The sequence below is a fragment of the Panthera pardus genome, unplaced genomic scaffold, assembly GCF_024362965.1.
Source record: "Panthera pardus isolate Hobbes unplaced genomic scaffold, ASM2436296v1 HiC_scaffold_27, whole genome shotgun sequence".
NCBI classification, from domain to species: domain Eukaryota; kingdom Metazoa; phylum Chordata; class Mammalia; order Carnivora; family Felidae; genus Panthera; species Panthera pardus.
This window is the reverse complement of record NW_026526843.1, coordinates 113050132-113066313: the sequence shown is the minus strand read 5'-3', so window position 1 is coordinate 113066313 and position 16182 is coordinate 113050132. Positions and strand designations below refer to the sequence as shown.

At 41.3% G+C, this 16182-nt stretch overlaps 1 protein-coding gene across 2 annotated transcripts in view; it reads right to left on the bottom strand.

Annotated features, from left to right (window-relative positions):
• ACE2 (angiotensin converting enzyme 2) overlaps positions 1–16182 on the bottom strand; it is a 40538-nt gene that overhangs the window by 14885 nt on the left and 9471 nt on the right. For both annotated transcript variants that reach the window (XM_019417964.2, XM_019417965.2), the window contains 8 exons: positions 14967–15060; positions 14388–14531; positions 12076–12188; positions 10348–10453; positions 7778–7875; positions 5365–5534; positions 2800–3026; positions 313–457 (listed from right to left, as the gene is read on the bottom strand). In XM_019417964.2, coding sequence (XP_019273509.1) covers positions 313–457; positions 2800–3026; positions 5365–5534; positions 7778–7875; positions 10348–10453; positions 12076–12188; positions 14388–14531; positions 14967–15060 — 1097 coding nt within the window. The remainder of the gene's footprint in view (positions 1–312; positions 458–2799; positions 3027–5364; positions 5535–7777; positions 7876–10347; positions 10454–12075; positions 12189–14387; positions 14532–14966; positions 15061–16182) is intronic.

Below are 16182 nucleotides of genomic sequence, written 5' to 3'. Positions count from 1 at the left end.
TGAACGTCCAACTTTGGCTCAGGTATTAATCTCACATTTTGTGAGTTTGAGCCCCTCATTGGGCTGGCTGCTGTCAGCGCAGAGCCCACTTCGGATCCTCTGTCCCCCTGCCCCTCTCTCTGCCCCTCCCCACTCACTCACGCTCTCTCTCTCAAAAATAATAAACATTTAAAAATAAAAAATAAAAAGGAGGCAGTATGTGTGTGTGTGTGTGTGTGTGTGTGTGTGTGTATACACAGACCAGTCAAATGCTTTTAGATAAGTGGCAAACTCATGAGAAACCATCTTACGATTCCATATTCATTGACTTACTTCATCTCCCACCACTTTTGCATCCACTGCTCCTTGGGAATTTCACCCTTAAAGACCATCCACCTCCACTTTTCTAACATATAAGTAAACGGTAGCGTTCCAACAATTGTAAGTGCTTGTTTGAGTAGGAAGTTTATTTCTGTTTCTGAAAGTAAAATGGAAAAGGATAAATATTAACATGAGGACGACAGTGGTGTTTTGTGTTAATTTCCCAGTCTCAAGATATTATTCCTCAAGATATACTTACAGTAAGGATGATGTGAGAAATATTGACAGTGGACATGATAATATGTGTATATTCACTTTCTTTTTTTAATGTTTAGTTTTGACAGAGAGAGAGAGAGTAAGTGGGGGAGAGGCAGAGAGAGAGAGGGAGACACAGAATCCGAAGCAGGCTCCAGGCTCTGAGCTGTCAGCACAGAGCCCAATACAAGGCTCGAACCCATAAACTGTGAGATCATGACCTGAGCCAAAGTCAGACGCTTAACTGACTGAGCCACCCAGGGGCCCCTACATTCATTTTCTCAGCTAAGGGACTTGGAAGAGGGTGAAGACTTGGACAGAACAGGTAAGAAGAATCCGCAAGCAACCTGTAATCCTCATTTTTTCATTAGTGTCAATTGCCTCCCTTAAATACCTCTTATCAGAGCTAAGTAGGGCTATTTCATCTACTGTCATCTAAGCTCCATGAAGGCAGTGACTGTTAATGTCTCATTCAAGACTGTATCCCTAGCCTAGTGTCTCCTACATGATACCCTCTCTGAGTCTTTGTTAAATAAACAAATATTAAACAGATGTGGCCAAAAGCCAGTAAACCAGGGGAGAAAAAAGCAAACAAAAAAGAACCTCCCTAGAAGAAACTATCCACTCGATAATCAGAAGTACAGTACACATTAAATGCACTGACATCTTCTTTACCTCAGTTCAAAATGCTTTCACAAATTATGTGATCTCATTTATCCTTTATTCAGTGATGTAAAAAAAGCAGTAGAGCTCGTCCCTAGTGTACAAATGAAGCTCAGTGAAATGCAAGCAGGGGGATAGTATCTACTTGGCACACCGCTGTATCTCTAGTGTTGAGAAAAATGCCTTGCACATGGTATACTCAGTAAATATTTTTGGAAGAAGAAAGGAGGTGAGAAAAAGAGAAGGACGGAGGGAGAAAAGTAACGAAGGAATTTATTTCACATCATTCACAGATCAGGGGCAGAGCCAAAGGAAGGAAGAGTTTTTCAAGCCAGTGGCTTAACTGTATCTAGTACAAATCTTAGTGATTCAGTCGTCTTCGCCTGCTGTCAGAGAATATTTTAAAAATGATAAAAACAAATAATTGCCTGTTAATTGACTTACTGATTCTATTTTAAAATTAGGCAACAGGTGTGGTTGCCGTGAACTTCCTCCCCTCATGGGAGGATGCTGCTACTTGTCTATTACCCACTGGGTCGGTGCTTAACAGTAATTTTTTCAGACACGATGATGGCTTTACACTGACCGCCCAAGCCCTCATGAGATCACCAAAGTCTGGAGCCAGAAACCAAGGCACAGTGAATTGCCCCCACAAGGATGGAGCTCAGGACCTTGACCTCACTGACCAAACGTTCCAGCCAGTGGAGCTGATGTTGTGAACCAAATAGCTAACATGAGGGCAGAGAAATCTACAGAAGAGAATGTATTTGGCTCTAAGTATCCTCCTTTTACGAGGAAGGATCGAAAGCCCTGGCATCTTTACTGGAGAATCTGGATCTCACGAACATTCGTCATGTGCCATCAAGTCCCACCCATCCGTAGAGAAACAGGCTGCCTTGGGCAAAGATGTCAAAGGATAGCGTGGATCTGAGAGGATGTTACAGGGACAGATTCATGCTCAGCTAGAGAAACAAAACTTTTCAGTCCCCCCAATCTCGATATGCCACCACCTGTTCTCTAAGAGCTCTCAAATTTCGGGCCACACTCTGTTTTGTAGAGTATTATGGGAAAAGCTTTAGATTAGGGCTCTGGTTCTGGTTCCACTATATTGCTTTTTGACCTTGGGCTAGTTACTTTCCCTCTCTTGTCTTCAGTCTGCTGCCTCTGCAAAATGGTTTTCAGAATGTTCCAGCTCTCACATTTTGAGAAGTATTTACCTAGAAGCAGAGGGATCTAGTCAGAACTCTGACACTAATAAGTTGTGTGACCTTGGCTAAGCCATTTCAGTTCTGTGGGCCTGTTTTAGCATCTTTTTTCCCCCTGTTAGATGCTTCTTAGAGTCCCAAGACCATTTATTCAGTTACCTCCCTTATGCCGTTCTCAAAGATCTAAAACCACAAGCTGGCTTATTGTGACATACACTTTAAAAAATGTTTTTACCAGTAGCAATTCCCAGTTACCCATATATATCATATACTTCATGTGGCAAAAACTAAATATATGTCACATACGATAATAAATACCTTTGCCTACATCAGACAAAGGAATCCCCGAAACAAGCCATGAAAAGACTGTCCATACCACTGTCTTCAGAAAAACCAGGTGGCAGAAGACCAATGGTTTTCAGATGGTTGGGTGTAGCCGCAGAAAGTGACATGATCTCCCCGACAGCTTCGTGGAACCCCTCATTAGCTCCATTTCTTAGCAGGAAGGGTTGCACGGCATACGCCATGTCATACTGGATGTGTCCCATCTCGTGATGGGCTGTCAGGAAGTCATCCATCGTCACCTTTGTGCACATCTTGATCCTGCACAAAAATGGGCAAGATTAAAATGAATCTCAATGAATTTAATTTAATCAGCACAGTAGAGCAGTAGAGGATTTGGGCAGCATGGTTCATCCTTCCAAGGTTTGTTCACCAATGAGTCTTGAGGACCTACCTCTGGTGTCCTAGAAACTGAACAAGGTGTTTAATATAAAGTCATGAGCAGGGCTGAATCCTGTTGCTCACAGACTAATAGAAAGATAAGCGGAGACTTCTGGTACAAAAACTCTCAGGCAAATACTCTAAGCAAGGCATAGCCTTGGGCATAGCAATAAGTGAATGCAGGCATGGTCTCCTAGAAGCACCAAGAAGGTCATAACTGAGGATGCAGTGAGCAACCTGGACCTTGATTAACATGCAGAAGTTTGCCAGGTAGACAAACGGCAGGGAGGGACAAGAGGCTGATACTCCTGGAAGTGCTCAGTGAGAAAGCCTTGAGGAAAGAGCGTAGCATTCAGGGCACCGCAAGCAGTTTGGTAGAGCCAAGATAGAGAAAGAGTAGGAGAAGGGGCTGGAAACTGATAACTGGGAGTTATTAGCACATAAGACAGGGCATAATGGAATGGCCCATGAAGCAGGTACAGAACGGCAAGGAAAGAGGGCCAAAAACCAAGCCCTAGGAGGTCCCTGTGCATACAGAGCAGAGAGAGGAAGCTGATTCAGAGAAGACAGAGCGGGGAGTCCCCTTCCGGATGACAGTGCAGAAGCCAACGTAGAACAGCATTTCAAACACAACCTGTAGACATTGCCTATGGCTGCCGCGGCCCAGTGAAATCAGGACTGCATCTGGCAATTAGGTAGTGGTGCTGCCCAACTCGGCAAGAGCAGTCTCATTCGGGGGGATGCAGGGGGCATGCTTCCGTAGGTTCCCAAATTAATTTTCTTACCACTCTGACCATGTCAGCCTCCTGATAAATACCCTTTAAGTCCCCCCCACTGGTCAAGAATAAACCCAAACTCCTTAATACAGCCCACTGTGACCTGCTTTTCTAACCCGGTTTTTCCTCTATTCTCTTGTGAAACAACCGTGAGAATAGCTGCTATATACCTAACGTCTTCAGTACCTAAGAGCGTGTGCTGGGAAACGCGAACATACTCAGGCATTTTTAAGCCTCACTCTAGTCCTGGAGTCAGTAAACCGGTTTGATAAATAAGGCTTTACTGGAACACAGCCACGGCCGTTTGTTTATGTGTTATCTATGGCTGCTTTGATGCCACAAGGGCAGAACCAAGTAGTCGCAACAGAGACCTGCAGAGCCTACACTATTTACCGCGTGACCCTTTATAGAAAAGCCTTGCCAAACCTGACTCTGGGGGATGCCGCTGGGGCCCTCCCGGACCAGCTCGACCAGGCAGACCCACCCATCTCCCGTTTTGCCTGAGTCATATCTGCGAAAAGCCAGCAGCTGCTTCCTCCTGCGCTGCCTTTGGCTGAATGAGAGGTGCCTCAGCCAGGAGACGAGGTCTTCCCACGCTCCGGGGGAGTCCTCAGCCAGTGACTGACTAATGTGGGGGTACAAAAGGCCAGTCCTCTTTTCTCAACGAGTGACCAACCGCGGTACAAATCAGGGTGCGGAGAGCCCCGTGGGATCAGGCTGAGGCCAAGTGTCCAGCAGAGACCACATCCTTACTTAACTCTTTCCCCCTCCCCCCTGCTTCCCTCACTCCCCTTTGCCTCATGGCTGTCCTTCGGTGAAGCACCCGGACAAGAACCTTCATCTCAAGCTGGGGAACCCAGCCTAAGACACTCGCCAACCTGCTACCTGGGCGTTACCATTCCACTTTATAGATAAGGAGACTGAAACCCAAGAAGGTTGAATGCCTTGCCCAAGGCCGCCTCGTCACTAAGTGACACAGCTCGGATTCGAGTGCCCGTGCTCCAATGGCACATTCTGCCACATCACCCAGAGCCTTTCTCTCTTTTATCCCGGCGTATTGATTCACCTGTCCTGTCTCGCTCACAAGAGGGAAACGTGGAGGGGAGGAATAATGCCTGATTCACACGTCCATCTTCCGTAAATCTTGGCACCGAATCTTTCTAACGGGGACACCACCATACTCACGGCCATGCAACTCTAACGGGTACATATTATTTCAAGTGAGGCAAACTGTCTAAAGCTCAAGTTAGGGCCTGCTGACAATCCCCTTTTCCTTGGAAAAGTCCAGATGTGTTCTCATGGACTTCTGAGCCCTCGTTTAAGGAGAGTTCACACATCTCTTCTGTGCTCAGACAAGCAGAGAAGAAATCCAGAATCGTCGTCATCCCTGCCTCCACCATCTCCCAGTTTAGTATCAGCTGTGTACAGATCGTCCTCACTACCTGAAGTCACCCTTCCCTAGGTCCCAAGCTGTGGGGTGGCAGACCACTTTCTGGCTGTCGCCTGGCTCGGTTAGCATGGAGTTTTCCCAGAATCCTTGAGTCATGTTGGGAAGGCCAACAGACACAAAGAATTTCTCAGCTTCTTTGAATATCCTCCTTGCATCCCAGCTCTGGAAAGGAAAAAAAAAAAAAAAAAAAAAAAAGAACAGCATTTAATTCTAGCATTAAAATAACAGCATTCTTTCTTTTGGCTATGTACAGAGGCATAACCTTTCTGGAAGGCAATTTGGCAACATGTATGGACACGTCAAGCTTTCAAAGTGTTTGTACCCTGTCTCAGTAATCCTGTCTCTAGGAAACTAACCTAGGAAATTATCAGAAATTAGGTCAAAGAATGACATTTAAAATGGGTTTTTTGTTTCTTGTTTTTAGAAGTTGAAATATGTATGACACATAACATTGTGTAAATTTAAGGTATACAACATGGAAAATGATTTTTAATAAAGAAAAAGGTGGAAACCACCACCAGAATGGTTGAATAAATAATGATGTCTTCGTGGGATGGAAAACCTAAATAAATTCAATTTATAAAGAATTTTTACTGATTGTTTTATAAGTTAATCTTAGGTGAAAAAGTAGAATATATAAACCACTGATCTAAAGTGATATTAATGTGAAAATACAAATATTAAATTTAAATACAAATATTATATATTATGCGTGATATTTTTTGTCTTTATTCTTTATATTCCAAGCATAAACAAACAACAATGACCTTCTCTTTGCTAAGAAATCTATTCAACTAAAGCCAACAATCATTGACTGAGCTCCTTCAAGGAGTGAGGGCCTGGTGTTGGGCTCAGTGGAGGACACAAACAGATGCACACGGAGTCATGGACTTTTGGAACCAAAAAGGCCTGCATGCGACCAAGTAGCCAATAAGTAGCCGGGCCTTGCTGCACAGCTTGTATGGGAATCTGAACTTTCAGAATGTTCTGGAAATAGAGAGGGGCAACAGTAAGCGTCTGCCATCCAGTAAACTCTTCTGGGAACTGACCAGGACTTCTTTGGAGATAAGGCCCATATCAGGCAAACAAAGTTTGTGTAACTGGCGGATAATTCCTGAATCGCTTTTGGTGACACAGAAAACTTCCTCTGATCTCAAAGACCAGTCAAGTCTGGTTTTTCTCTTCTATCAGCCTTGGGGATTTAAACAGGATGTGACACTACGGATGTTTTTCACTATTGACCTTTAAAGGCAATATTGGTATTAACAGGTACGGCATTCTTAAGCAGAATGGATGTACGTATACCAAAACAGTGTAGACTAGTAAGCACAGTTAGCGTCTGTTAAATGAACAATGAGAGAATGGAAAATGGAACTGGAAATATTAGGAGTTCTGAGTTCAAGCCTTAGTTGCCACTGATTGTCTTTGTGACTTTGAGCCAGTCATTTCCCCAGGCCTCAGTTTCCTCACCTGCAACATGGATCTATCAAAATACCTGTCCTGATAGTCTCATAGGTTTGTTGTAAAGATGACCTTAGGAGAGATGGTGGGTGTACAAACCCCGTAGATGGGCTAAAGAGCTACATAAAGATGAGCCTGTGCTGTTGTTCAACTGCAAAACGGACCTAGCACAGCTGCAGGAGATTGGAGGCCTTGCCGCTTCGCATTCTTACTTTGTCGTGGCTTTTTCCCAGGATCATGTTGTGTATGTGAAAATGTTTGCTGCACGGTTGCTTACAGATTTGAAACTGTTTACAAAGGAAAATCCGGCAATGTGTAAATAGTAAAGGAAATTATGGTGCAACTCTCTGAAGAAATTTTAGACAGCCAATGGGAGTATGATCATAAATTCTTTCCCCAAAAGGTAGACTATTGGCTGAATAAAGAAAAATATCATTATAATATGACTTCACCAATGGCAGGAAACACAGAGAACTTAAACAATTCTGCCAAGATGGTAACAAAAAAGTAATTTAAAAATTATTTTAAAGACTCTTGTAATATTTCTAACAATAATGATTTTTTAAATACGCAAAAATCTTCTCATGATACCATTTTTTCTATTCGTGGAGATTACGGACTGATTACTTAGCAGTGACTAACTCTAGAAAGAGTAATGCCAACCAGTTGATAATTCCACATCTTACTGCTTAATGGAAAACCCAGGTCGTCTCCATTTTTAATACCTCTCAGCAAGATCAATACCGTATTTATCATTCAAGGTATTTGACGTCATTGGCACTGTAAATTACTTTTCCATGAAGCTACATAAGGAATATATTTAAGTTAGCTTAAAATTTTTTTATTTACATGATTTCACATGCAAAAGACAAGAAGAGAAAAATGGCAGAAAAAGAAATGAAGTTGAGGATTTAGATTTGGTTTTTAAGGCCTCTTCTTCCTACCTGATTCACCATTGCATCAGTAACATCTATGTTTGGTTTCTGTCCAAAGGGGACTGTCAAAGGGTACAGATTTGTCCAAAATCGACCCCACATATCGCCTATTTTTTAAAAAAAAAAGTTTTATTAATACATAGCAAAGACAGCAGAAGTATAGACCTGATTTTACACAGTGCATAACTTAGGATTGGCAAACAGGCCATATAGTATTCTAGAGTTCATCTAGTTTCTCTTCATTTACCTCTTTTTCCGTACTCCTATTTAAAATTTTCAACACTCCCTTCTTTTTTCTATCTCCTCTAAAAGGATAAAATGACAGGAAATTATCCCTATTTCTCCCATTTCGAATTACAATTCAAGGGCACAATGTATTAAATGTATGGAACATCAAAGCTACTATAGATTAGAAAAAGATAATATCCACCATCTATGGGACAAAATATTGCAAATTAAACCACTAGTAGTTCCTAATATCGGACTCGAGAGATCATGTAGGATCATCATTCAGGAAACTCTACTAACTAGTAACAAAGTTCTACCTTTATCACTATACTACAGTAATACATTTAATTGGGTAATTTTTCAAACACCACAAACAAATGTTAAATTGGATCCCAAGGCCAGAGACCCTAAAAGGCAAGATGGATCTAGAAAAAAATCAATCTAAGGGCACCTGGGTGGCTCAGTCAGTTGAGCATCTGACTTTGGCTCAGGTCGTAATCTTGCAGTTCGTGGATAGTAGTGCAAAGCCTGCTTCAGATCCTCTGTCCCTCTCTCTCTTTGCCTCTCCCTCTCTCTCTCTCTCTCTATCCCTCAAAAGTAAATAAACATTAAAAAAAAAAAAAGAAAAAGTCAATCTAACAGTAAGACCAGAATGCTGGCAAGAAAGTAATGGGGCAATATAACAACATGAAGAATATTTCAATGAACTCATGTTTTAAGCAATAAAATTCAGTAGAAATAAATGTAAGGTTCAATGCTTAAATCTTAAAGGAAAATGTATCCACTATAAAAATATGTAATATGTGACTTCAGGCTGAGACATAATCAACATGTAAAAGACCAAAAGAGACCCAACAAACAGTATAACATGGCTTCCAAAACACAAATGTGATCTCAAGATAAATAAACAGAATTATAGTGTCTAGAACAAAGGAAGTCATGATACCATATTTACTCAAAACTGGCCAAACCTCATCTGGAGTAATTGTTCAGTTCTGAGCATGATATTTAAAGAGAGATATCAACAAAGGACAGCTTGTCCCAGGGAGAACAATTAGAAAATTGAGTTTTAAAGAATGGCTAAAAATCTCTATGGGATATTTAACTGGAAAGAAGCAGATGATGGTAACAATAATATCACTAAAATATATTGATTACATACTCTTGTGCCAGGTACTATGCTGTGCCTTTTATGATGGTTGTTTAAAATATCCAGAAGGCCATCTTATAGAAGAAGAATGAACACATTCTGGATAACCTCATATCATGGAATTAGATGTAATGAATGGAAGACATCAGAGGGGTGTTGATTCAGTCCCACATAAGGCAGAACTTGCTTATAATTGGTGCCACATAGCACTAGATTAGTCTACCTTGGAAAGAAGAGTCACATCACACTAGATAGGTTTAGGCAGAAACTGAATTACTGAAGGATGCCTGCCAAAGACATTGTAGAGAGCATTTATATATTGCCTTAGAATAAAAAGTCTCCACAGGTCCTTTGTCCATATTCTCTCCTGCTAAGAGAGAGCTTTAAAGGCTGTTGAGAAGAATTAGCTAGCAGAAACTTAGCTTGGTAGGAATGCTATGTATCCATGACATGAACTTTTCAAGCACAAATATTTTATTTGGCCTTGGCTTCTAGGGAGTGGTAGAGGGGAAGGAAGGATGGCTACTCTATGGAAGGGAATTAGGAGGTTCAATAAAAGGCCCCAGGTCTTTCATGGTCTATGAAACCTCTGTGGCAGGATAGAAAGTTCTTGGAAGATTGAGTCTCTTCCTAAGTTACGCATCTTTCTTCATGGCAAAGACTTCATTCATAACCCATATGATTCCAAACCACGTACTTTGCAGCAAAAGTAATTGGTGCAGTTTAGAATAAACTTACAAAGCTTTCACTCAAGCTATACCTTAATTTTCAAAAGCCTTTCTTTCACCCCTGGCCAACCACAGCCTACCAAGCTTCTTTCCTCTAACAACATAATACTAAAATCTCAAATTCTACCTCAAGAGCTTAGCCAATCAACTTAAATTGAAAAACTTATTTTCCCCATTTCCACTCTCATTTGAACTTGGAATTCTCTCTCTAGTTATGTTAAATAATCCCTTTATCCTTTGAGTCGTGGCCAACATAATATTCGTTCATGTGTAAAATAAAGTGATGCAATAAAGAACAATTTATGTTATATAATTACGTTGAATAAAGTGCTGTCAAAATGTGATTTCTACAATGCTACTAACTTCATTCGCAACATTTCCCAAAAGTTTTATGTTGGGCCTCATTCCAAAAAACAACTTTAGTGGTGGAAATAACAAAGAACAAAGTACACAGAGTTCCTGGAGTTTCTTACCAAGCAAATGGGCAGGGAGGCATCCAGTTGGGCTGATACGGGAAGGGTAGGAATCCATCAACTTTGCCCTCACGTAAGCATGAAGATGTTGGTACAGTGGCTTAATCTGAAAAGCCCAGGAAGAAAGTTTAAGACCAAGAGTAGCCTTTTCCAATTTCCAATCCCTACCACCAAAAATAGGAATCTCTTCAGACATGTCTTCCCAGATATGGATGATGACTAACTTCACTGCATAAACCAACAAACACATCTGGAGGAATACAGGTCCCAAAATGAAAGCAGATGCAAAGAAATATTCATTTTTAATATGTTACCTACTTCCTTTGTTTTTAAGTTGAAGTATCGTTTACATCCCACAAAGTTCACCTATTTTTAAATGTGCAGTTTCATGAGTTTTAGTACACTTAGGCTGTCGGACAACATCACTGTTACCCAGTTTTAGAATATTTCCATTGACCCAAAACGTTTTCTTGTGCCTATGTGCAGTCAATTCCACTCCCGTCCCCAGCCCCAGGTAATCACTGAACTGATTTCTGTCTCTATAGTTTTGTCTGTTCTGGAAATTTCACATAGATGAAGTCATGTGATATGTAATCTTTTGCATCTGGCTTCTTTCACTCAGCATGATTTTTAGGTTCATCCATGTTACAGCGTGTATCAGTAGTTCATTCTTTTTATTACTGAGTAGCATGTCACTGTATGATTACGTCAGAGTTTGCTTCGTTTAGTCTCTCTTGGATACAGTTTGGCAGCTGAAGGACAACTAGGTTGCCTCCAGTTTGGGGCTACTGTGAATGATGCTTCTATGAGCGTTCATGTATGAGTCTTCGTATGGATCTATATTTTCATTTCTCTCATATAGATACCTAAGAGTGGAACACCTTAGTCGGATGGTAAGTGTGTGTTCAACTTCTTAAGAACTGCCAAACCACTTTCTGCAGCCGCTGCACCATTCTGCATTTCTATCAGCAGCGTCTCCACACCCACACCAGCACCTGCTAAGCCTGTCTTTTTTAACCGTAGCCATTCCGGTGGGTGTGTGGTGGTTTTTAAACATGGTTTTAATTTGCATTTCCCTAATAACTTTTTATTGGCTTATCTGTCATTTATATAATCTCCTTGAGGATGTACTTGCTCAAATCTTTTGCCCATTTCCTTTCTGAGGAGTTGTTGCCCCAACTTCCATTTTTGATTGCTTTGCCTAACGATGGCTATGACACAGTAGGTTTGCATAAGAAGTTTGAAGGCACAGGGGTAAGGGGGAGGGGTGGGGGGCAAAAGGAAGGAAGAGGGAGACATTGAGAAGTGTCCATGAGATACTCTGCCTTCCATATAAAGGCTCCCTCAGTCAAAGGTAAGGAAACAATACTATGAATTGTCCTGAGGAAGGAAGCAAAGCCTACAGCTGCTAACAAAGTAAGACAGGGTGGGTCCCAGGTAGTTCACGAAGACCATTCCATCCGATAATCTCTCCTTCTTATAACCTTGCTATTGGTAATTGCTGGGCCACTCAGTGGCTGAAAAGGAGAGGAAAGCAGAGTAACTCTGCTCATCTATGAGGCCTGTCCTATTACTCTTTCAAATCTTTTCAAGCTCTAATATTCCATAACTCTGAGGCCTGGGAATGGCTAACTAGTGCATTAGGAACAAGCCAGAATGCCTTTGGTCATCGTCCCTTCTTCCTGCGCACTGCCCTACATCTGTCTCTGTGTATGCTTCCTTGGTTACCTGTGTGAAGGTATGTTCCACATCTTTAATCAACTGGCTGCGGCTATAGTTATAGCCATCTGTCCACTCCTCTTCATAATCTCCTCTCCAATAATCTCCATAGTCCTCATAATCTGTTTTTTAAAAGGAGAAGGAAGAGAACATAAGAGAAAGAAGGAGATAAAGCATGGTATACATAGATCAGCCTTGGTGGGAGGTTAAAAAATCCAAAGATCTGTCACATTTTTATTGTCCTTCTAAATGTCAACTCAAAGGGATGAAATGAATACTAACACTAGCTGGTGTCTGTCAAGCGCTTGCTCTCTGCTCTCTCTTTGCTCTCTCTTCAATGCATCATCTCCTCTAAGAAGCACAGAAACTCTGCAAGATTGACATTATTAAAATCCCCACCATGCAGATTAGCACCCTGTTCCTGGATGGTGGAATCGTTTGTCCAGCGTCACACGACTGGGAAGAGGCAAAAGCACCCACCGAGTCTTCTAACCCCTGGTCTCTACTGTCTCCATACTTCAGTTTCTATCTTTGGCTTTGAAACATGTGACTGGACAGAGTGGCCAAAATGAACAAATCAGGAGACTATAGATGCTGGAGAGGATGTGGAGAAACGGGAACCTCTTGCACTGTTGGTGGGAATGCAAATTGGTGCAGCCGCTCCGGAAAGCAGTGTGGAGGTTCCTCAGAAAATTAAAAATAGACCTACCCTATGACCCAGCAATAGCACTGCTAGGAATCTACCCAAGGGATACAGGAGTGCTGATGCATAGGGGCACTTGTACCCCAATGTTTATAGCAGCACTCTCAACAATAGCCAAATTATGGAAAGAGCCTCAATGTCCATCAACTGATGAATGGATAAAGAAATTGTGGTTTATATACACAATGGAGTACTACATGGCAATGAGAAAGAACGAAATATGGCCCTTTGTAGCAACGTGGATGGAACTGGAAAGTGTGATGCTAAGTGAAATAAGCCATACAGAGAAAGACAGATACCATATGGTTTCACTCTTATGTGGATCCTGAGAAACTTAACAGAAACCCATGGGGGAGGGGAAGGAAAAAAAAAAAAAAAGAGGTTAGAGTGGGAGAGAGCCAAAGCATAAGAGACTGTTAAAAACTGAGAACAAACTGAGGGTTGATGGGGGGTGGGAGGGAGGGGAGGGTGGGGGATGGGTATTGAGGAGGGCACCTTTTGGGATGAGCACTGGGTGTTGCATGGAAACCAATTTGACAATAAACTTCATATATTGAAAAAAATAAAAAAATAAAATAAAATAAAACATGTGACTGGATTTTAGTTTTTAAATTCTCTTCTTGTTCAGGGCCTTCTATTTTCAAATGTAAATCAACTCATCTTAGACATTGCCACAGCGGGCCTGTGTTTGTTTGCAGATTATCTGTATACACAGAACATCTCTGCGTGCATCATGTAGTATCTCGTCATCTGGAAACACAGGCTTGCATTAGGACATTAGCCAATACAGTTTGCAAATGTATTTCAAAAATTCTTATTTTCACATGCACATTGGCAATGGATGATCAGGAAGAGGAGAGAGAGAAATATTTGGATGGAAAGATATGGTGATGAGCTGCTGTCCCAGCTTGCCTGTGGCTTAAGAATACAAGTTTAAGTGGCAGTGAAAGGCACTGAGAAACAACAGATGAAAAAAATTCTTCCTTACTCAACCCCAGGAGGCAGTGAATCACCAAAGCATAAAGTTACTCGTAATGCCATAGCTTCAGCTCATTATTCAGGCAGGAGAATAAGTTAGGAGATATGGAAATTTAAGCCCCATGTTAAGAATTTTTATGACCACATGATTTGAGTTATAATTACAACTGCAGAACATAATGGGTTTCCAGCCTAAATTAATCTGATTTTTTTTTTTCTTTCTGGGACACCACCTTGAGTTAAACACACAAATGACCTTTAAGAATCAACTGTAGCCAGATAGGAGTTTAGGTGAGAGACAGCGTCTCTGTCTCCCATCCTGTCAGAGCAATAGAATCCCTACTCAATCCCCAGGCTACCTCAGGAAGGCTTGGGTTCCTGATACCTTCCCAGACGACTGATTTGTTTGACGTCCTGTCGTTCAGCCTCATTGCTGAGCTCCTTAAACTGTAGAATGTCAGCGCATCTTTCCTTATCCCCTCGTAGTTTCTTCTTTGAGACACATCACCTGAATTTGTTCAGGAGATGATCACTAATTTATGGATACCACTTCTGTCAAAGGGCAGGCTTGGTAATTCATGAGAAATAGCCCACGGCCCCCACAGAGAGCATCAGGATCTCTATAGACCAGCGAACTTACTGTTTGCTCTTGCCATCTCATTTTTCAGGGCCACATACTCTTCATATAATGGCCTCAGCTGCTTGCCGACCTCAGCCCTCCAGCCTTCCCAAGCCCAGAGCCTCTCATTGTAGTCTTTGCTGTTTTCCATTATGTCATCCAAGCCTGTCATTGCAAAGCACCCAATAGGGGAAAAAAAACCATGCATTTGTAAAATTTTTATTTGTAAACAATTGTATGAACTTTAAAAAATTAAAAGTAAGGCTGGCAGGCATCGAGGCCATAAAGTTATTAAGTGAAATCTCATGATTTCTCGATTTCTTCATCCTTGTTATAGTTCCAAAATATTTCTGCAGAAAAAATAAACCGTTGAAATCATTTAACTACTTAGTTAAATTACTTAGAATGTGACAGAGTTTACAATGAAGTTTTGTGATAAGTTAACAGTTCACCTATGTACTGAAACACCTATTTGGAATCTTATCATCTTTGGATTATCCACTTGAAAGGCACAGTTTCATCATCCAGTGTCAATCTCAGTTTTAAAACTTAGAGTAAAAACTTAAATTTCATAATGACTGCTCAAAATTAATAGCCTACCTGGTTCAAGTAATAAGCACTCCTGTGGATTATTTGGGTTACAAGCTTTTCCAGTACTGTAGATCGTGCTCATTGCATTTAAGATTGTGTTCAACTGCAAATTAAGCATAATAAACAATGTTCAATGTGGGAGATGTGCTATATAGAACGCTAAGGTAAGGATGTCCTTTTAACCATGTGATTTTTTGTGCCTCAAAATACAGCAATTCCCATCTTTGCCAAGCACCCTCCTTTATGTAGGGTAGGAATATCTCCGTTAAATTTCCCCCACTATCAACTGGCACAGAGCCTTAGCAATACATAATAAATATATGTGGAATGACTGAAATAAATGGATCCACCAAAATCCCAAGGATGTTTCCCAGGTACACAGAGAAGTGCATTTGCTGTTCATTCAGCATTCACCGAGAACACATTCACTGAACATCTACTTTGTCCGACACTCTGATAACTCTGACATGAACAAGCCATGGATCCTCAAGGAACCCCACGGCCATGGGACAAGGAGGCAGCCATGAAATCAATAATTACATAATCGAGGGACGAGTGGTAGAACTGTCATGAAAAAGTGATGTGGCAGTCTGGCAGGAGGTGGATAAATGAAGAACTTGGAGATTCAGGAATGGCTTCAAAGAGGAAGGGACATCAGTGCCGTGACTTGGAAGAGAAGTAGGAATTGGTCAAGTAGAAAAAGGGAATAGAAGGCAGAGCCTAAAAGATGGATGGAGGTTGGGGAAAAGCAGCAATTTTCCAGAAGTGATGACACGTTGAAGGAAACTGGAGTAGTGACACTGGAGAGGTAAGCAGGGGCTTTGTCACGAGGGGTCGGCCATCTATGCCACACCAAAGAGTTTTAACTTTATCTTGTAGGTAAAGGAGAGTAAAGGTAATAGAGTTAAGCAGTGCTACTCAAAGTATGGTCCATGGACCAGTACAAAACAGCAAATTCTTTGTTTCTATTCTGTGACAAGTACAGGAATCAAGAGAATTTTTTTTTTTTAAAAAAGAGAATGAATGTTTATAAACTTTAAAAAACCATTTGACATTTCCATGACATCTCAGCATGTCAATGGATTTAGCCAAGTACTGATCTGTAATAGATTGGTAATAAAAGAAGAAAGGGAAGAAGAGAGGGAGAAAAGGAGGGAGAGAGGGAGGAAGAAAAGCAGGAAGGAAAGGAAAGGAAAGGAAAGGAAAGGAAAGGAAAGGAAAGGAA